The 22,640-nt window shown below is 41.6% G+C and overlaps 1 protein-coding gene across 2 annotated transcripts; it reads left to right on the top strand.

Moving 5' to 3' along the window:
- The first annotated feature begins 228 nt into the window (after nucleotides 1-228).
- kank2 (KN motif and ankyrin repeat domains 2) lies at nucleotides 229-22,640 on the top strand. Of its 2 annotated transcripts, XM_066675066.1 has the most exons (13): nucleotides 229-279; nucleotides 7,266-7,368; nucleotides 12,684-12,757; nucleotides 13,334-14,710; nucleotides 14,807-15,025; nucleotides 15,664-15,769; nucleotides 15,859-16,557; nucleotides 16,905-16,992; nucleotides 17,297-17,516; nucleotides 18,790-18,932; nucleotides 20,150-20,350; nucleotides 20,470-20,568; nucleotides 20,657-22,640. In XM_066675066.1, exons 3-13 carry the CDS (start codon nucleotides 12,721-12,723, stop codon nucleotides 20,711-20,713), a joined length of 3,246 nt encoding a protein of 1,081 aa, XP_066531163.1. In that variant the 5' UTR covers nucleotides 229-279; nucleotides 7,266-7,368; nucleotides 12,684-12,720; the 3' UTR covers nucleotides 20,714-22,640. The 2 variants fall into 2 exon arrangements, with proteins under 2 accessions (XP_066531163.1, XP_066531164.1); XM_066675067.1 differs by lacking the exon at nucleotides 229-279 and having other exon boundaries at nucleotides 7,246-7,368.

Raw genomic sequence — 22,640 nt, 5'->3', positions numbered from 1 at the left:
TTTTTGTTTTTTTTTGCTGTGAGCGTGACTCATTTTGAATATTAACTCTGATGTTACAAATTATTCGAGATATTTTAGAAAGTCCGAGTTATAAATTCAATTTGAGCGATGGTGAGATAATGTTTTAATCGTTGTGAGTGGAGGTGAGGGGTCTTGAGTGCTCTGGGAAGCTGCTGTTGTCTCTTTAAGAGCAGAGGGAGGGGAGGTTTGGCGGCCGTGTTTTTGTCTCGCTGTCAGTGAAGACTGTTGGCCTTTACGCGTCTGAGGGACAGCACGGGGGTAGGTGAAAATCCTAATTTTTAAGGGTCTTGGTATTAATTAACGGTGGCGCGCACAAAAGCGCGCAGATGAAGGGAATACTCTTTGTTTTTCTCTCTGTCGCCGGTGAGATGCTCCGCTCTTTGTGCTGCTGGGGCTTTTGCCCGACTTTCCAAGTAACGGGACACCGACCTGAGAGCCTGATGATTTCAAGCGCTTTTGTTCGGTCCGCTTTCGCGAGGTTAATTGTTTTCAGTTGTGGTAAAAACGAAAACGGCGGGTGTTGTGGTGAAGGTGGTGACTGAACAAAAGCATCTTCACAGAAAATAACAGTAAAGCGTCGTGATAGACGCTCATGTGTTAGACCTTTAGACGGCACTCACGCGGAATACTCCCAGCACACAGTAAAATTAACGACAAATAAAAGGAAACCGTTTTTTAACGCCGTGAACTTATGTTCTGTTTAGTCTCGTCGTCCCTCGAGCTCTTTCTGAGGGAAAATTATGAACTCGCGCGCTCTGAAGTGGCGACACAATGTTTCCTTTCGGGAGTTTTGTGAAGATGATTCTCAGCCATTCACAGCAAAATGTTTGGGGGCTTTTCCCTGTGCTAGAGTTTTGAGGGGGATTTTTTGAAGATTTTTTAGGTTCAGTATGTGCCTGTCGAGACTCAGGGGAGAGGGTGGGACCGCGAAGGAGCGGACTTTTCATTACTTCCAGATGTTCATCACATTGCTGCCTCGCCTTTAGATCCACTGCAGTGGGCAGCAGAGCGACTTACATGTGGCTTTAGCCTTTTTAAAGGTGTCAGCTTTGCGACTGTTTATAAGACAAATCTGTCTAGTCTCGTCTGCACTCTGAGAAAGACAAGTCTTTAAATGCCATTGATGTGTCTTTCCTCGAGATTAGGCAGGATTTGTAGCATTTGCATTTACTCATGCACAATGTCATGATTCCAAGCCTTTATTTATTTATTTATTTATTTTTTAAAGGTCATGAAAAATGCTCAGATAATCCCAGTTTCGCTGTGAAAGTGAGAAGTGTGAAGCTAAGTTAAGGTACATATTTGGACCACAGGCCATTGTTAGATTTAATGGTACATTTGCGGTGATAAAAAAGTGCAACGTTTCTTTATGTGAGCTTGGTATATCACTCCAGTTCAACCACACACTTAACTAATATAAATCACGCGTCCTTCACTTTGCCTCCCTGGTTCAAACCATTACTTGCCTATTTCCAGTTTCGGTCCTGTTTATAGCTTTAAAGGTCAGTAAAGCCATTGGTGACACGTTCCTTTTCTGAAAGTTCTCGTGAACTTTTACAGTCACAGAAATAAACCTGCTGGTCGAGGGGTCGTGCGGTGACGTCACGCCGTCGAATTCACCCGGTGGCTTGCGTCCCTCTCACCGCTGCGAAGCGCGCGCACAGGAATGCGGAGCGGTAAACGCCGTTTGTAGCGCCGAACACGTTTAAAAGGGCAAAGCAGCATGGACGGAAAAAGCCGTACATTTATTTTAACTTGGAAACCTGTCCGTCGCAAGCACGTTTCTGTCAGTTGATGGGTTAGAGGTCAATACGAGCAAATTAGTAGAGCACCTAGTATTTTTGTAACTGCCCCACATTTCACTGTTCAACTCATTAGCTAATTACGAAGCTCCTGCTAACTCTTAGATAGTGGAGTTAATGCTGAGGGCAGCGTGGACACATTCAAACTGGGGGTAAGGCATCCAGGCTGACTAAAGTCTTTACCGGGCCCCTCGCGTGATTTATGGCAACATCTCACCAGTTAACTTCCTTCAGCTCTGAGAGGCCTGATTGTTCATAGCCATTCACAAAACATTTTCCAAAAGATGTTTCACAACCTGCATTTTAGTATCCACGTTTTTTATAATTCTATAGTCTTTAAAAGTTCCTGTAAACATGTAAACAATATTAGATAACCTTCATCACCCAGACATAGACCTGTTATGGGACATCAGACAGTACATTAAACTTGTTTACATGTTTCCTCTTGAATATATGTATGTGACGTGTACACAGTCACATACTTTAGTGTGACTCCTATGACCTGTTGACCCACAATACCTGAATCTACCTTACAGTGAAAGAAAGTGAGCCAGCATGCCAGATCATATCTAATCAAGGACCTTACCTTTCTGCTTAAGCATGGTTTTCCTTACAGACCCATGTCACAACACAGGACGAAAATATCACAATCCTTCCCTCACCTTTTCCACCCACTTAAAATAACATAACATAACATACAGATGAGTTATTTAAGTCATATTTGTGTATAACGCAATCTCACTGATAGATTCAACCCTGGGAAACATAACATTCCTCTCTAGCTTCTTATTGTACTTAAATGCAGTCAAGTAGTTAATCTCTTAAGCCTTCAGTAAGACAGATATTATCTTACACTCAAGGAAGCTCACCACTATATCTAACAGCACTACTATGTACATATGCATATTCAGAATATTATGTAGAATATTATTTTGCATTTTAGAGAAGTATATTTGATTCCCACACAAAAGCAATACTGCTCTATATATAGTTTGTGTGTGTGTGTATGTATGTGTATATGTATTTATGTGTACACGTGTATGCATGTGTATGTGTATATATGTATTTTTTTCTTTTTTCTTTTCTGTCTCTCCCTCACTTTCTTTCCCTTTTTAAACAATTAAGGTCAAACATTTTTCAAATAGCCTCCTATGGACTGGTTTTGTAAATTAGCATTTTGCTACAAACACTGTATACAGTGCATAATTATATATTACAGTTCCAATGTTGCTGTACTGTCAACGTCAAATAAATAAATAAAAACATACATAAATAAAATAAATAAAGCTGTAGCTAGAAATATATCTTGCTGTGTGTTTGGCAAAAAAATGCCAAACATAGTCAAGAATAAACTGAGAGGAATATGGTTGTTTTTCTTTAGCTGAACATCTAAGGACATGCGACTGTAGTGTGGGTTTCCCAGTTGGAAAAAGGGAATCATCAGGATTTTGTGAAGGCTTAAGCAATTGCTCCATTGGACTACATTTAAGTCCAAAGAAGCTACAGAGGGGATTTCATTTCTAAACAACCAAGCTATCAGAGAGATTGTGCTACATGGGATTATAAAGGATGGAAAACAAGTATTTGAATAAGGTCTGGCCTGAGAAACATTGAAACCCATCCTTTAAGTATGTGTTTACCTTACTGACTTACTTGCTTCGTTTTGCCATTTGGTGGGTTAGAGTGCTGGAAACCATTATCTTTAGCAAATACTCACATAATCCCTTTAAGACCTGAATTTAAAAGAGTGGAGGCAAATGTTGCATCCTCAGCGAGTCTCTAGACTGAAGGTGTGTCCTATGTGTTTTTCTCGTCCAAATGTAGGGCATGTTTTTAATGGCCTGTTGTTGTAGATGCTGCACTCTAAACTGGAAGTGTTTGACAAAAATATTAATGAGGGTAGTGCGTAGTATCGGTGCTTATGTTTATGGGATTGAAATGCTGGTACGGATACAAAGTTTGACATTAACTTGTTAGTCCATATGGGCTTCAACAACCAAACCTGCCTTATCTAGGATTTTAACCTGATGCCTGGGACTGAATGTGCTTCTCCTATTTCCATGACACCTCTCTATCCACCCCAACCCCCTTTTGTTTACATTACCACTCAGTGTGCGGTCACTTGACACAAGTCTTCACTTTTCCCTTAAACTTCTTCTTCAAACACATTTTTTCCGCCTGTCTCCTCACAGCTCCCAGATCTGTTCTGCTCTATGTCTTGACCTCTCTGGATATTCTCTCCTCCTTGCAAATTTTTGCCGCCCTTCATTCCACCCCTAACTCCCATAGGAATTCTGCCTTAATTCTCCTTTTTTTATTTTGGTTGCTGTAGCAATTCCTGTCGCCTGAGCCCCACCCATAAGCTGCTTCCTGTTGGAGGTCAGCACAGTGGCCAATAGCAGGGCGGCATGTGTTTTATTCTGCTCTCGTCCCCGGGGTAACCTGAGCAGGGTGAGGCCCCTCCTTGGCCTTCGAGCTCTGGCTAAGGCCTGCCGTGCTATGTCTTTTTCTCCATACCACTCCCTGATGTAAAAAGCAGTCCTAATGCATGTGTCTGTAAAGGCTAGTCTGACTTCATGGAGAGAGGTTTCCAGCACTGCTCATCGTGGCTTGGCTGCCGTCAGCACAGTTCTAAGCCTCATCCTGAGACCTAAGATGTCCAACTCGTTCCGTTTAGACTAATCTTGAGAAGAGCTTATGTGTCAAATTATGTTCTACATAAACATGCCATAAGAAGTCTATTCAAGTAATTAGTACAGATCTTTACAGCTTTGTGAGAGGACTTCTTGTACATTCATGACATGTCATTCCATTGCTGAATGTCAACAAAGTTTTTCTGTAGACCACCAACGGAGAGCAATTTCCAGACCGTCCCTCTGGCTGTGTTAATTATACTGAATGTCTTTTGTTTACTTATACCAGGTCTCTTCCCATTTCAGAAATACTTATTCCTTGGTTGAGTCAATGAAAACCTCCTACTTCAGATCCACCAACAAAGAGAATAAATAAAAGCTGAATGCACAAAACCACATAACAACACAGACCTAAACCTCCTGGAAGCTTCTTAAATGCTCTGATCTGGCCTGGCCCCTGTCCCTGTAATCTCCAGACGTCTGTTTTTCCGTGACCAGCTGGAGGAATGCATAGAAAATGATTGCAATCTCTTAGGAGGAGCCTGTTAAATCTATGCGGAGAGGGCCATTGTGATTACAGCATTATTCACCCCTTAGTCCTGAGCTTCACTTAAGCCCATTTAAAGCCTTGTCGGGGCACTTCTTGCTTACTTTGCAGCATACAGTCGAAGTAGGCTTCAAGATGTAAAGTTATTGGTATTTGCAATGGCTCAGGCTGGGAGCGTTTTTAAGCTCAAAGCAGACTGGAACTCTGCTTCCCTGCTAAAGGTATTTTTGATCTGGTCATTTCCATTAGCGTTTACCATTATATTTTTCTTCCCTCTTCTCCTTTCCTTTCTTCTCACACATCCCTCCCTATGCTGTCCCCATCCCCCTTCCTCTGCTTTCAAAGTTTGTCTTCTCTTTCCCTCTCCCACCTCTTGCCTCTAGTTCTCTCTCTACATCCACTGTATCTCTTTCCCCTGATCTCTGCCTCTCCTAGTCTAGGTTAGGAGGAAGTGAGCGACTCGTTTTGGGGTCCTTAGGGAGCTGCAGCTCCCTTTCCTGGAACTCTGTCCAAACTGTACCCAAATGCGCTTATTTTTAATGAGCCGTTGCTCTGTTACTATAATGGACGTTATTATTTGGAGGAAACCCTCATTTGGGTACCCACTGAACGGTTTCTAAAGTGTGCTTTGGGCATAGAAGACAGGAAGGTTTAATGGTGGGCATTGACTTATACTGCAGCTGTTCTCTTTGAGTTGAGTGCCAGTCATTTTATCATTCCACATTTGCCTGTGCCAGGAATTATTTGCATTCATTTTTGTATTGGAATATATTTACACAGAATTAACAATTGCAGTATTAGTATTGTGCGCACATTCCTTTTAGTATAAATGAGTGAAAATATTGTACATTTTGATGCTGTTCAAATTTAATGCCACTTAAAACAAGAACCATACTGTTAAAATTAAATGTAACTTAATATACCATTCCTGTAGGCTCTTAAAACCTCAGATAAAAATAGATATGTGTTGACATTTCGTTTTTAAGGACGTTTAACAGTTGTTTATGAATATTCCATGTGCTGTGGGCCGGGAAGAAGGGTAAGGGTGAGGGTGGGGGGGTTGAGGTTCTTTTAATTAGCTCATGACAGCATCATGGTCTTTTAGTGTATCAGAGAAAGAATGAGACCTTTCCAAAACAGCTCAATGTGACCATTACATGAGCATTCAAGCAATATCTCTCTCTCTCGTGTTCTCTCTCTCTCTCTCTCTCTCTCTCTCTCTCTCTCTCAGCTCCTCCCTACTATATATTAGAACCAGCTGTGGAGCTCAGGACTGAATGAATGGTTCTTTTGTGATTTGGCTGTCATTGCTCTCATGTATAAGCGTCTGTTTCTGTCTCTCTTTCGTTTTCTTTCTTTCTTTCTTTCTCTCTCTCTCTCTCCCTCTCTATTTCTCTCTCTCTCTCTCTCTCTCTCTCTCTCTCTCTCTCTTTCTCTCTTTCTCTCTTTTCCCCACTCCTTTTCTCAGTCCAGACACTGGCATGAGGAAAGTGTTGGAACAATATAACCCAGTGTTCCCAGGATGACAGTGTTGCCTAATGGAATGAATAAGCAATGTTTGAATATGCATTTTGTAGCCTTTCCAAAAGTGGGCAGTTGAAGAATGCAAAATTTGATATCATCTGCAAAGCATCATAAGGAAAACAAATGATCTTATGATGCTTCTCTGCCTGGCCCTGCATGTCTTTGCAGAACCTATCACAGTATGGCCATTAAGCCTGGAGTAGGCGGTGGGACAACTGCAGTTTTATTGGAGGGTTCCTTGTGACCAGCAGGGTGTATGTGTATGCCTCTGGCCCTGGTTTAGGAGTGTGAGTTATTACATGCATTAACAACAAAGGGAAAAAACATTTCTCAGCATTACCACACTGAGTTTTCCCAGACTTCAGAGGGATTTGACAAGCCTCATGTTATTGTGGTTCTGCGTGAAAGGGGGGGTGTTGTTTTGTGATGATAAGCAGCGAAGATGCCAAAACCAGTGGCAGATTTCTCACTGAGGAGGCGTTTGGTTCACCACTCCCACCGAAGACCGTCCACTTTAGGCTCCAAGCTTTTTTTCCCCCGCTTGCATGTGGACTCCTGAGGTGTGGTGAACTTGGTGTGGTGCCTGGAGATTCCACCTAAACAAGGGGTGCGGCCCCAAAATATCCAGCTCAGGGCCAATGTCATCGACTACTGCCAATGTTCATAATTCTTCTACATGTCATTTTATGAACCCAGCGCTAAATTCAGCTCCTAAACCCTATGTTTCTTTTCCTGCAGGCTTGAGGTGCCACCCTTAGGAGAGAGCAGGGGCGCGAGAGGGACACAAAGGGGAAGGGAACGGTCCTGGAGGCTGGGGTAGAGAGAGCAGCATCCTTGCACTGTGAGTCATAATTTCTGCACTGAGATAAACAACCTATGACATGGTCCTAACTGATGTCTCACGCCCTGACCCAGAAATGGTAAAGAGTTTTTTTTAGAGGAGAGACAAAAACATCTTCTAAACTCCAACAAATTTTATTTCAAAAAAATATTTTGACCATTTTCAGTGGGTCCATTTTTCTTAACTGTCCAAGCTCTTTTAAGGGCCACTAACACTTCAAATCTTTGTAATAAAATATAAATTATAATTGAAATAATATAATATAAACATGAATGCGAGAAAATATTCAAGAACTGATCATTTGCAGCAGTAATAAGTGAGGCGGTCAACCTTGTTGTGCTTTGAATTTCACACATTGACTCATAATACACAGGTTGTGTAGCTGGAGGCTGGCCTCTAAATATGCAGTAAGCATACCCCATATTTATACCAAGAATATCTTAGACTTAAACCAGCATCCCTTTGCTGGTAGTCATTTTCTGACAACATCACACAGTCAGTGAAATTGTGTTATTGTTTTAGGGTTTTTTTCCCTTTCTGTTTACCGTACTGACCAGAAGAGAGCAAGAAATATATGTTTGATGATATTTAGTTATGAGCTATAGTTGAGAAATACTAAGCTTCTTTGGAGGCCAGCTTCCACCTCAATTGCTAATCTCAGTAAGTTGACTGCATGACCCTGGTGGCAGGCGATGTTAACCGCTGCTGTTCTGGAATGTAAGGGAGGGAGGTATGGGGAGAGGGAGGTAGAAACATGGGTCTGGGGCAATGCATTTTTTTTTGGTTTGTGAAGGGGTGAACTTGCTGTGCTAGTGAAAGCTTGAACGTGGGCTGCAATAGAGAGGAGGAGCTCCTCCAAGCTCTGTTCTCTGTCAGCTCAATGAAACACTGTTTACGGGCAGGGAGGAAGGTCACCGGCACACATGCACACACTCACGTACACACACATACACGCACACACACAAATAGGCATGGAAGCTCTTTCACCAATGCTGCTCTGTTCTGGGGGAACAGCAGAGCTGGTATGATTTGGGAGGGGGGGGGGGGGGGGGTATCTGGTACGCTGGATAAAACACCAGTAAAAAGAAAGAAATAAAGAATAGAAGAGGTGTATTATAAGAGCGTACTACCTGAGGGCACTCACAGTTTGTTAGTGAACACAGAAAGAAGTAGAAGAAGAGACGTAGGTGGGACTTTGTGTGTGGAGAGGGGATGACAGATTGGTGGTATAGCTGAGAGCTTGGATGTTTATCATGCTATGTGACTGACTGGACTCCACACTCTAATTATATCTCATCAACTGTCTCCCTGTCAAGCCTGTCCCCCTCCCTCCCGCTGATTTTTTTTCTCACACACACACTGGGAAAAAAACATGCACCAATGCTATAGCGGGTAATTGGGAGAGTCTGAAATATTCTTGTCAGCTGGCAACATTTTGTGCTGGGCACTATCATCACTATGCAAAGAAAAACATGCCTCCCCATTTTTGTGGATTTTTAGTTTACCACATCGTTTGAACCCAGCAACTGTTCATAATGTTATGTAAAAATGTCATGACGATTAGAAATTCTCCAAAATTACTTGGAAAAAAATATTTTTACATTGACATCCACTGAAGGAGAAGGATTTTTCCTTCTCTTATGAAGTTGGATATGATTTCCTTTAGATAGTGACAATATATAAGCCTCCACACGCAAACATGGACACAGAGAGAAACTAGAAATGTTGCCACAAAGTCTATATTTGCAGTAATGTAAGGGTGACAGTTACATGAAAAATATATCATAATTCCAAATGTGATTCCTGGGACACCACTGTGTGGCATCACCTTGCCTTTTACCTTGAGAAGACACCATTTAACCCAAAGGTGAAAGCATTGTTTTGCCAGTTCTCTGTTATGCAACAACTGACCTTCACTGTTGTCCCACAATGGGAGACAAGTTTGTAACATGAGCAGAATATGGACTTTGCATTGTTATGATGAAATAACATTGGCTTTTCTAAAATGCATGTTTTAAAAAGGGCAGCATATGTAGCTACAAAATAGCATTTATGTAACATTTATGGTGACAGAAGTTACCCATGCCATGGGCAATATTACCATGACTAACTTCAATTCAATTTCCTTTCAAATGAATGTCAAACCTATGATTGTCCAAGCCTATGTAGCAATGTTCATCACATGCATGCTTTAAGCCATCTGAGAGATCAGATATCACAACTCAGTTGTAGTTTTCGGTCTTCCATTTATATGCAGACTTTTCTCTGGATTCTTAGACATTTTTGATAAGTGAAACTTTTAAAATACCTGACGTTGTCCCACGAGTATTGTCTTTTTAACTGCTGGATTATTTGTTGACATATTTTTGGGCAAAATAGTGACTCTTGCTCATAAAATTGTTTCATGAAAAACATTTCATGATGAATGGACCAACAGAAATGCTCCAGAATTACTTGCAATAAATCTTTTTTTACAGTGAAACTAAAGAAGGTTTTTTCCTTCTCTTGTAAAGTTATTATTTTGGAGATATAGGCTTGTCATTGGTATATATTCGTTTCATACATGAACAACCATCAATATATTTACACCTCTTTAGGGTATTTTTTTTTACTTTTCCAGTAAATTTCAGAATGACAGTACAAAGAATTAAATCCACAGCCAGTGTACTTTACAAATTGGATATATAAATCACTGCTTTCTGGTTTTTACTTGACTGCAGTCGCAGTGGATTTGGAACTGAAATATTGTTGAAAATAGTGTGTGCTGTTCTGCATCATCAAATAAATCCTACTCTGCCCCTGCCCACCTGATATCTACAGGAATATAAATATAAACTGAAAAATATACATTCATCCTGCATCTTGTGCTCTTAGGTCAACCTTCTACATTTCAGGAGTTTAATCCGGCATGGGAAAGAGCGGGGAGAGAGCACATAGTGGGAGACACAAAGAAATAGAAAGGCATTTTTGTTGACAAAATAGGCTAATAAAATACAGAGTCAGTTTTGTCAGTGGCCTAGTTTCCCCCCCGAGTAGGCAAGAATCTAAAAAGTCTTAGAGGGTCATGAGATTAGGCGGATGGGGAAAAGTTTTTTTTTGTTTTCTTTTTTTTTTTTTTTCTTTTTTTTTAATTCATGAAGCAGAAAGCGAAGCCCAGTTGTTGGGTGAATAGAAAAATGAACCATGGCTGACCTCGGCCAGTGGACAAAGCGTTCTAAAGTTCCTGTGAAGTCTGAGCCAAAAGTTTTAAACCCGCTACCCAGTTTATGGAAGGAACATAGATAGCCTGTGGCACAGCCAAGCAAGAGATGACTAAAGTGTATAACTCTCCCCCTCAACCACCCCCGCTTCCCCAGCCCCATCCTCATCCCCACACACTAATGGCCTAGAAAGTTAATCTTTGGCGAGGACACTCTCTAACACCAAAAGCCATTTTTAAAACGAAGGGAGCACAGGCCAAAGTCAGCACGAACAAAAAAGTTGTTGCCTAAAAGAGCATGCTAAGAGCAGGCTACTATCATTGCAGAAATGTAGCCCATTTGTGGAGGCAGAGGTTGTTTTGTTTGGCCCAACTGATTTATACGTGGACCTGACTTTCTCTGCTGGAGTTGGGATGTGCCACTGAGAGACAGGAAGGAGGACGAGGAGACAGCGGTCAGCTGCAATCTCCTGATTGTCAGCTGACCCAGGAGAAAGAAATGGGGGAAGGGAACGAGGGAGGTGGGGGAAAAGAGAGAAGCAAGGGAAAGTGATGGCATGGAAAAGTGTGGGAGAGAGATGAAGAGCACGAGTGTGTGTGTGTGTGTGTATATCATTTCCAGCACCTCCATATGGAGTAGTGCAGTGAGAGCAAATGATTCCTAATAAGGTTGAAACTAGAAGCCATTTCTCGAAGAGTTACTGTAGCTGCCAACAAATCTTTCTTTCCATTCTCTTCCCTCCAAGCATGAGAAATAGAAACAAACAGAAAACCAAATGTCAAGCTCTAGCAGTGGAGAGAGACTGGGAACCTTTTTTTTAAAAAAAAAAAGTACTTTTACGTTGGAGGGACAATGATCATCTTCACACAAGTGCATAAGACGTTGGATATGAAAATGACTTTCTCTTGTATTCTGGGCCCAGTAAACGTTTTTACAGTCCCTCCCACCATTCCAGCACCTTTGGATAATGAGTAAAATCTGAGAGTCAGTTTCATACATAGTAATGTCACGCAAGTTCATTTTCATTCACTGGAGCCTGGTGTTCATTCCAATTGATGTCACTCTCTCAACAAACGAGAGAATAGTCATCCCATGGGCCTTTTTTTATACAGGTGTTAACAGGTTTGCTTTTATGTAAAGAGACCTCTCATTTCAAATACAACCTATCAAACAGAACTCAACAAATACTAGGTTTTCCGGTGACAGATGGAGATATAATACCCACGTATTGATCATTTATGGCACTGGCTAGTGTTGTGTGGGCCAAAGGTGGGCCAAGTGTCATGAACCAGGCTTGACTTGGGTTACAGCAAGTATTGTGTGAGCCAGACCACAATACACCTAACATCTGGCCCATGTAAGATGGACCTGCTGAGTGGAGGCAACCAGACTCAACCTGAGTCCATACCATCGTCCAAGGGGAAACGGTCATTCAAGCCAATGGGAGTCATAAGAGAACTGCAGATGTGGGCCACATTCATTGCTATCTGTGTATCACTGAGGCACTGCTGAAACTGCAAAAAGCAGAAAAATGACTGTGAAAGAGGGGTCTCTGAAATTAACGATATAGCTATGTCACTATGGACAACATTACATCCTGCACAGATGTTAATTCCTTTGGTTGTGGCTCCTTTGAACAAGTGTGATTCAGAAAATTGTAGTTATGTCGAGAAATGAGTGCTTGAATGAAAGATCAGCTGATCACATGACCTGCCCACAGAGAAAACAAATACACCACAGCTGTACTAATAAATTTCTGAATAATTCTGAGGGATTAATTTTACCTTGCTGCACCACAACTCTGGATCTTAGGGTTCCTCCCAAAAGTCTCACTTCAACCCTCTAGTTACAGTTACGGTGGTTATCAATTCTTGCAATTTTAAAACTAGAACAAACTCACAGATTCAGAATTCACAAACAAAAGCAGAAATGGAACCTCTGTACATTTGACACAAGGGGCAAAATTTCCCACAAGATCAAAGCTGTTTGTGTGTATGCATGTGCATGAACATCTGTCTTCACTTGCCTTTGCATGGACAATGGTTGTCATTTTGTATGCAATAACCTCTTTCTTTCCTCCCCTTTTTTATCTTTCGTCTCTGACTCTCTCTCTAGGGTTTTGAATGTGATGGTGTAACAAGAGGTTGAAATCATGGCTCAAGTGCTGCATATGGACACTAGCTTCCCAGGTACATTTATCATGTGCCTTCCCTATATATTCTTCTCTGACTCACAGAAAGCACAAATGTACAAAATTGCATCAGTTGAAAGTAGATTTAAAAACGTATTTTGTATTAAAAGTGACATTTACAACTTGTATAACCATAGCTAGGACAGATCATTTCTAAGAGGAAAAAAAATCAACAGACAGCAATCTGTAGATTAAAGACCAAAATACAGAAACGGTCATTTTAAATAATAATAATAATAATTTAAAATAAATAAAATATTTGAAGAATGTCAAATATCTTGTACAGGTTTTCCTCATTGCTCTAGTGATTATAGTGATTCTGTTTGAAACAAACTTGTTATAGGTTCCTGAAATTGTCCACTACTGGGCTCAGCTATTTACAAAGAAGATTAGACTGTTTAAAAGCTCATCTCCCTCCCAAACCTTATTTCCATTAGGAGATGCTTAAGGAAATAAGTAGTGCAGTAAATTCCCTTGCTTAATATTGCTTGCAGTTAATGCTGTCCTCTGTTGTCTGACTCAGAGATTAGACTGAGATTTCCCCTGGTTTAAAGTTGATTTCCCCTCTCTGCAGGAAAGATTAACCCTCCAGCTCCTGCCTCCCTGCACGCAAAAGACCCAGAGGCTCCTTACTCAGTAGAGACCCCCTACGGTTACCGGCTGGATCTGGACTTCCTGAAATATGTTAATGACATAGAGAAGGGGAACACCATAAAGAAAGTGCCTGTGCAGCGCCGGCCGCGGTACGGCTCCCTGCCCCGTGGCTATGGCTACACAGGCTCGTGGTGGACCTCCACCGAATCTCTGTGCTCCAATGCCAGTGTTGACAGTCGGCACTCGTCCTACTCGTATTGTGCCCCAGGATACCATACTTCTCTGCGTCCTGGCTTTGGCACAGCCCGTGTGGAGAAAACCCTGCTGGATGCCCGACGCAAGCTGGAGGAGGAGAAGGATGCCCGTCGCTTTTCCAACCTGGGCAGCATGCACAACAGTATGGCTGGCTCCAACACTTCCCTCTCTAGCGCCCACAGCTTCAACAGGGCCCAAGGAGGTGGCCGCTCATACACCCCAGCCAGCTCGGGCCTTTCCACACCTGTGTCCCCGACCCCGGCCCACCTGCAGCATGTCCGTGAGCAAATGGCCATGGCTCTCAGGAAGATCCGTGACCTGGAAGAGCAAGTAAAAACCATTCCTGTACTGCAGGTGAAGATTTCGGTGCTGCAGGAGGAGAAGAGGCAACTCAGTGTGCAGCTCAAGAGCCAGAAGTTCCTTGGCGTTGGCAGGGGTCGACCCCGGGAGCTGTATATTGACATCCCTGAGGAAGAAGCTGTGGCTGGATCCACCAAGCAAGAATCAGTGCTCTCGCCCACCACACCTGATGGCTCACGGCAAGACTCAGGGTGTGAGATTGAAGACACAGTGATTGTGGGTGGCGCAAGGCCTGGCAACAGAAAGGAAGTACGTACCATTGGGGTGGGTCCTGAGGTCCAGACCCGGCAGGTGGGTGTAGGTGTGCGGGAGGAAGATTTAGGCCTACTGCCCGCGACGGCAGCACTAAAGATCCAGGTGGATCAACTGGAGTTACAGCTGAAGAGGACTGTGCAGGAGCTGCAAAGTACCCAGAAGAGGATGGAGGTGGTGCAGAAAGAGCGAGAAAGGCAACCTCTGCAAGCAGACCATGCTGTTAAAGCCACCAGCTTAGGGTGGCAGGAGCAGCAGCAAGGCCGGATCGGTGCTGGCCTCCACACAGTGGTCAGCTTCACCCAGCAAGACCAGCAGAGGCAGCAAAGGACAGTGGGGATCCAGGTGTACACACTGGAACAGCCCACGGTAGTGGGAGTAGGCACTCTGTTGAGGGCTCAAGACTGCAGTTCCCCTACAAGGCCTCTCTCTGCAACCCTTCTGGAGGGAGTTCCTCACAGAGTGCATGTTGAAGCTCTGGCTACAGAAGGTAATGCAGTTTTCTACTGTTTACTTTGCAATTATTAAGTGGGGAGCCATTCATGTGAAAGCTGAAGTTTGCTGTGTTGTCTCCTTCTTATCTTAGAATCCCCAAGAGACCTGCCAATCGCAATAAGCTCCAAGCAGATACGAGAGGTCTTGAGAAGTGAAGTGTCCATGTCAGTGCCAGTCACCAGCCCTGTTATTGCCATGGAGACAAAATGCAATCAAGTAACTTCTCTCTGCTTGAGACTGAAGGAAGGAGAGGTACACCAGCATCCAGCAAAAGAAGCTGTCCAGTCACACGTAGACGCAACCAAACCAGGTATCTCCTTCTGTTTGTAACTATTTGGCATAAATTTATTTTATTGATATTCAAGAAAAAAAAATTACCATTGGATTTTTGAATTGTTCATCAGCTGAGACAGCACCGTACAACAATGAAGTAGGAGTCGCCCAAATAATTTACATAAACCTTCCTTCAAAACTCAGCAAAATGCTGCTTTCAGCCATTTTCTCACATCTATCAGAGGCAAAATATGTTCACAATTTCTGTTGTTTATTGATTTATAATAAACTATTCATCTTGAATTTTCCCATATGTTTGTGAAGTGGAATTTAATTTGGTGAGAAATTTATGCAACGTTGCTTATAGTTTGAGTTTATTTTTGTTTATTTTTGTAGCTTCCAGTAAGTTATACTGTGTCTTAAACCACATCCACAAAGTTTACAGATCCTAAAGCTTGTGATGTGGTTTGAGAATATTTTGAGAGTTTATGGCATGTATTATATTTTGGATAAGGATTTAGGTGTCTATTTACATCTAGTGTTGGTTAGGCTTGTTGTTCCTATGCTCCAACAAAGAAACAACATTTATATGACAAACACCTCTGATCAAACAAAAATTGGGTACATTTTATTCGTGCTCTACCTTTACATGAAATTTGTATTTGTATATTTAAGCCTCTCCTCAGCCCAGCCTGAGATCAATCATGAAGCGCAAAGCCCAGAAAGGCCCAGGTTCTCCCTCAACCAAGAAGAATCTGCAGTTTATAGGGGTCAATGGAGGGTAAAACAGATTTATATTACACTATGATTTTTTGCATTATATACTAGGCTTGTGGATCAAATTAATGAGATCAGTGACATGCACTGCAGGTACGAGTCAACCTCAACAGAGGAGAGCAGTTCTGAGAGTTCGGAGGATGAGAGCGACGCAAGTGAATATCATGAGGCCACAGAGAAACTACCAGAATCTGGAGCTCAACAGCCTCAGACAGCTTCTGCCAGCATCCCAGCTGTGTCTGCTTCTGAAATCACCAAATCCACAGAGACAGAGGCTCCCCACACACCTCAGAACAGCAGTGTGCCACCTATAGTCAATAAGGCTTCAACCCAGCAGAGTACCAACCAATCACCAGCCTTGGATAGTGAAAAACAGCACTGTGCAAACTTGTCATCTGCCACTGTCATGGCAACTCAAGACAAGGTCAGCCAAATATCAGAGACAGACTGTAGTCAGCAGCATACCTCCCAAAGCACTGCCACTTCCGCTGAACCATGCTCAGTCCAATCATCAGCCACTTGCATCTTATTGGAACAAACTGTTAACCAACCCAAAACCACGGACTCCGGTGCGCAGCGGAATTGTAACCAATCAGAGGCCCCAAGCCTGACCTCTCATCAGCCTACTACACTGTCCTACACCACTGGCTCCTCTCAGCCAGATACCAGCCAATCACAAACCACTGACCTCGCTTCACAGCAAGAAGGCAATCAGACAAAGGACCTAGAAACATCAATGCAACAGGGCACAGCCAGCAATCCAACAAACTTAGCAGCTAAACAGGAAAGCAGGTGTAGTACTAAATACATTGATATTGATCATTTACTTGAGTTTAAATTACATAAAATAGTAAATATAGTAACTTTATAAAACAGTAAGTTTACAGGGGAAGGGAGAAAAACGTCTTAACGTTCAGTGTAAGTACATCTAAAAAGATTTGATTCCAAGCAATTTCAAAGCATTTCTATTGGTCCATGAGAGAAATGGGAGAAATAGCTGCCGTGTTCAAAATATGTAGTAAATTAATAATCTACAAAAATGGAGATACATTTTGTTTGTCTTTGTTTTTGACAGCGACAGTGTATAAATGCTGAGTGTTATACTGAGAAATGTGAGGATGTTGTCTTTACACTTTCAGAGGGGAAATGAGTGAGAGCTTCATGACAGCTCTTCACACCTTGCAGAAAGCACTCGGTGAACCAAATGCCTTCAGCCAGCAGGGGGCGGTATGTTAAAATTTATCTTCATCTTTGTAATTGTTCAAGGAGCTCAACTGGACAAGGAAATGTTCTTGTTGTTTTTATTTGATCTATATTAAGTTATTCTCATTTTAAGACCCATTTAATTATCACTCATTATGTTGTTATATTATATTATTTTCTCTATTTCACTGGAATGTGTGTGTATTAAATAACTTAATTTCATTAAATATGTTTTTTTGAACATACATTCTTACAGTTTACCAATACAAACACTGTCTTCTATAAACCAAATAAGGTCTAAACCCTGCATCTCTTCCTCTCTTCTTAGAGAACGGCTTACACTACAGTACTGCAGGAGTGGCTGCGTGTGTCCTGTCACAAATCCGCAGACACGGCAGTCGTCCAGGCCTACATGGACACATTCGCCACCATCTCGCCCCAGCTGCTGGAGTTCGTGGTCAACATGGCTGACGGCAATGGAAACACAGCACTGCACTACACAGTCTCACACTCAAACTTCCCTGTGGTCAAACTGCTGCTGGACACCGGTTAGTTTCATTGGTGGAGAATGTTTAAAAAAATCATTAATCGGTAAAAGAGGTGACATTTAATACCTTTAACTGTTTTCACATATGAACTCCTGGAAAAAGTCAGGAGAATGGGTCCAGACATTTTCCGGAGTTATCCTTTCACACATGTAGAGAACATTTTCTGTGTCATAATGGTTCTCGCATCTGGAAATGTTCCGCATGCTTTAGGCATTGGACTGCCAGGTAATGTTCAGTACAAATGTTATGGGGTAAAGTGCCGAAAGGTTCTGGTTTAACATGCATGTGTGAAAAGGGCTTTAGAAAGCTTTCTACATACGTAACATAATTTTTTTAAACCCACACATGCTGGAGAGGTACCGTGTGTTTTGTAAAGAGTTTATCCAGGTAAATATCACAATTTTAAAACAACACAAAAGAAGGCTGGCTGTTTTTTGTAGAAAATAAAATGGCTAAATATATATTGGAGACATAGTGACCTCTACTTTCATTCACCACCACTGTAAAGACATTTTGCTATTTTTCAGTACACCATTTCACTTTCACAAACTTATTTTGCATACACTCTTCAAAAATGATGTGTCTTCAAGGGTTCTTTGCTATAGATGGTTCTACATAGCACCTTTTAGACAAGAGTTCTATATGGCAAAATAAGTTTCTTTTATTGTTACAATGTCAAGCTTCACGCTTAAAAATGATTGTTCTACAAGCTTGTCATCATAACAATATAGGAACCATTTTTGGTGGTATACAGAGCCCTTTTTAAAAGGTGCTGAACAGAACCATCTATAGCACATTCTCCATCGATCTGAAGAATCTTTAATCATGCAAAGGGTTCTTCAAGTGTTCAGGGTTCCATATAGAACCATTTTCTTTACTAAAGAAACCTTGTAGAACCATAATTTTAAGTATGTATGAATTATTGACAAGTGCTGCACTGGAATTCCCCTTTTGACCTTCTCTCTCTCTCTCTCTCTGTGTGTGTGTGTGTGTTTATCTATATCATGCATGTACAACTCCAGAACTGGAAAGGCACAGAAGTTCCCTGTTTACTACTTTAACTCTGTTTACTGTTCCAACCCACTCGACTGACCTTAGCAAGGCCTTGATTAACTGTTGAATTGAATGAGATCTAATAAAACACGGAAGTCCCCGAAATGTACTGTGCGTTTGTGTGGTCTGTTCAGTACTCCTGAATCAGACATGTGTACCACACAGACAGCGTTGCCCTTGTTTAACTTGAGACGGATCTGTGTTCATGTGCCTCGTGCAGGTCTCTGTAATGCGAACAAGCAGAACAAGGCTGGCTACACGGCGATCATGCTGACAGCTCTGGCTGCGTTCCACTCTGACAGCGACCTTCAGACTGTCCTGCAGCTGCTCCGCACTGGAGACGTCAATGCCAAAGCCAGCCAGGTGCGCCCTCTACTGGCCCAACAGGCTGGTTCAGTTCATACCCTTGCATTAAACTGGTATCAATCAATGCAGTGCCTTTATTTTCCCTGAAAAAAACTGAAAAGTTGTAAGACATTAAAAATACAGCACCACGAATGTAAAGTCTAAAATGCCATTAAGTACAAGTTATTCACTTTCTGAAACACATGAGGGATATAATATTGAATGGACAAAGAATGTGAACTCTGCACTAACTCAGCAGAGCACTGACTACTTTTACACACTGTGCGCCTCAGCACTTGGTGACCACACTCTGCAACTTTATGTGACCTGCCAATTTGTGGCTGAGTTCCTGCGGAATAATACCATTCATATTTAATCTTTGGTTACCTAGAAGAGAATCATTTCACCAACTGACTTTTTGCCATTATTACCGTACCATGCAAGAATCCAGGGAGATCTGTATAAAGACCCATTCTTTCATACATTTGTAAAAGCAGACTGCACAAACAGGTGCTTGATTTTATACACACTATGGCATTGGGACTGAATGAAACACTTGAATTCAGTGATTATGGACTGTGTGCCAGTACTTTTATACGTTTTTAAGGAAATGTGAATTAAAAAGAAAATTCCAGGTGTTTAAAAACTATTAAAAACTACTAACAACCCTTCAAGATCTGATAGATCCCCAGAACTCCACTTAGAGCTTTTATCTGTGAAAGAGAGGAAACAATCAAGCTCCACCCTTGCTTCAAAGGAATATCCACGTGTTTTATTCCTTCCTTCCACTTTGAGAAAACAATTCAAAGCTATGTGTCTGAACGGATACGCAGCCATCAAGAAGCCACTAGGAAAAGAAACAAAGAAAAAATAAATAGATACAAGAGAAGAGAATGTAGAACCCAGGTTATATCCCTGAATGTGAGGGATTCATTAAATTGGGTGAAAGTAAAGTTATAACAAATTTCTAAGACTGAACTTTGGTTGTTCCAAAAACAATGAGAAATGTAATAAAGGCAAAGTTGGAAATCAATACTAAATACTGATAAATCTGGATATTATCATTTCCTTTTGCCAAAAAAAAAAAGAAAAACTAATGATTGTACTGGTGAATGATGACTAGTTAATTATTGAAGGGTGGGCACTGTACTGTAATTCAGATTGTAGTATTGTATGTGATATATATATATATATAATGACTGACTTTTGCATATCTCTGTTTGTATGTGCTGTAGGCAGGGCAGACTGCTCTGATGTTAGCAGTCAGTCATGGCCGGGGGGACATGGTCAAGGCCCTGCTGTCCTGCGGAGCCCAGGTCAACCTGCAGGATGATGATGGCTCCACAGCTCTCATGTGCGCCTGTGAGCACGGCCATGTGGACATTGTGCGGCAGTTACTGTCTGTACCGGGCTGTGACGCCACACTCACAGATAATGTGAGTGGAAACTCACTTACCACTAAAATTTCAGATATTCACAATGGTCCCAGTCTTTCCCACAATAGGCCTTCCACAATATCCAAAATGTCTGTTTACATGTTTCTTAATTCCCTTAGGATGGCAGCACTGCTCTGTCCATAGCCCTGGAGGCCAGTCAGAATGACATTGCCGTGCTTCTCTATGCCCATCTCAATTTTGCCAAGCCACCATCACCGGTGAGTAAAGTTGTATTTGTATAATTTAGCTGCATAATCAGTTGTGACTTCACCTCAGAGAGTTTACTATGATTTCATATGCTCTCAGGTGTCTCCAAAGTCTCCGATCCTAGGCTCCCCTCCGTCCTCTTCGGAACTGAAGTGAGAGAATAAAACTGATGGGCTTACTCCTCCATTTCCAGTAAAGTCCTTCATCCATTCTGCCACGTATTCATGTGTGAGAGTGTCTGTTGATTGTGAATTGATTGTGTTCTCTCTTTCAAGAAGCACTTGTTGTCACTTGAGTATATTTTCATTCATGTTTTAACAATAATGGTTTGGTTAATAATATCATTGTAGCATATGAAGCCCATACCTGGATCCATGTCCAATAATGTGCAGAACCAAATCTTTTCACATTGATATGCTGGTCACACACACAGTTCTAGGTAATTAATGAAATCATCTGCTTATTAATGTAACTTATCCAGTTGTATTTCATTCTGGGTACGTAATGCCCAATGCCCAATGCCATATTCCTTTTCATTCCTTCATTATCTGTAAGCGCTTATCCAGTTCAGGGTTGCGGTGGGTCCAGAGCCCACCTGGAATCATTGGGCGCAAGGAAGGAATACACCCTGGAGGGGGCGCCAGTCCTTCACAGGCCAATCTATCTACCAACGTGTGTTTTTGGACTGTGGGAGGAAACCGGAGCACCCGGAGGAAACCCACACGAACACAGGGAGAACACACCAACTCCTCACAGACAGTCACCCGGAGCAGGAATCGAACCCACAACCTCCAGGTCCCTGGAGCTGTGCGACTGCGACACTACCTGCTGCACCACCATGCCGCCTCATATTCCTTTTATAAATCTAAAATTACAAATATTCTTTCATCATAACCGGCAATACTTTTGAAGCGGTCCAATCATGTTGCCCTTAACAATCAGTGATTTTTTTTAAACTGAATTTTTACAACGATGAACATTTTTATAAGGATGCTAAGTTGAGCACAACATATTCAAATATTCAGACCAGCATTTTTGAGACTATTTTTTCTCAGACGTCTTCTGCACAGGTTCATTACTCTATTGGAGGTGTCTTTGTAGAGCTCAAAGGGCACGTTTTCAGTTTCCTGTAGTTTATTGATGACATTGTGGTGTTTTTACTGTTTGTTTACAGTTTATAGCATCTACATCTATACAACAGCGTGTGAAATAAGGTCTTTACTGATTTGCCTTAGCTTGTATTTGTGCACACTCAAAGCAATATTACACATCCCCTACATATGGATTGTCATTACCTTGGTGGCAAAGTGTGCTGCCATTGATTCTTCCCCTAATTGTGTAGTTTCAGTGTGTAAACTTTAAAAATCCGGATATTTACAAGTCTCTGTGGTTTTGCCTCTCAACATGAAGACTGCAGCCTTTAAGTATTTGTGATCAAGACTCCAGAAAATGACTTGTGAACACAAAAGGAAGTAGGTTCTCCAAAGAAAAGTTGGACTTTCTGTTGAGTGTCTGGACAGTGAATGGGTTGCCCTCGATGACAGATGTCATGAAAGTGGTAAATGTCCCATGTAAAGTATGGTTGACAGGTTAATGCACTGCTATAGTGGGTGTGGTTTGATGCTGAATTGGGCACTATACTGTGCTCCTCGACCTGATGTTATCTTGTGGTTCTAGAAAGTGTGGACAAAAAGGCTATCTATGAAGAATGTCTTGAATGAGATGTTTTCTGAAATAATAATAATAATAATAATAATAATAATAATAATAATATATGTCATCTCCAAAGGTTTTAAGCAAATGACTATACAGCTTTTAGCTTTTATCCACACATTACTTGTTTGAACTGCAATCAGTGTGTAATTTGATGGGTAATTAGATTTTTATCATGGTTTTTACACATGCTTTCTAATCACCTATTTAGGAACTAATTGGATTTATAATCTTTTATATTTGTTTTATTTAACTCTATGTATATCTTTATATTTGTAATATCTGTTCACAAGTATGTATATCTTTTGGCACATTTGCCTGTCTGTATTTTTTTTTTATTAGCATCACGTATCCTTTATGAAAAAGAAAT

The sequence above is a fragment of the Hoplias malabaricus genome, chromosome 6 (genome assembly GCF_029633855.1).
Source record: "Hoplias malabaricus isolate fHopMal1 chromosome 6, fHopMal1.hap1, whole genome shotgun sequence".
Taxonomy (NCBI): Eukaryota; Metazoa; Chordata; class Actinopteri; order Characiformes; family Erythrinidae; genus Hoplias; species Hoplias malabaricus.
The sequence above is the reverse complement of the archived record's forward strand: the minus strand, read 5'-3'. Positions and strand labels throughout refer to the sequence as shown.

What these genes read in the sequence shown, in the direction of transcription:
- kank2 (XM_066675066.1), top strand. Translation starts at nt 12,721, where the DNA reads ATGGCTCAAGTGCTGCATATGGACACTAGCTTCCCAG. An exon ending in ACGCCACACTCACAGATAAT is followed by an intron (nt 20,351 to 20,469) that starts GTGAGTGGAAAC and finishes TAATTCCCTTAG; the next exon opens with GATGGCAGCACTGCTCTGTC. An exon ending in TTGCCAAGCCACCATCACCG is followed by an intron (nt 20,569 to 20,656) that starts GTGAGTAAAGTT and finishes ATATGCTCTCAG; the next exon opens with GTGTCTCCAAAGTCTCCGAT.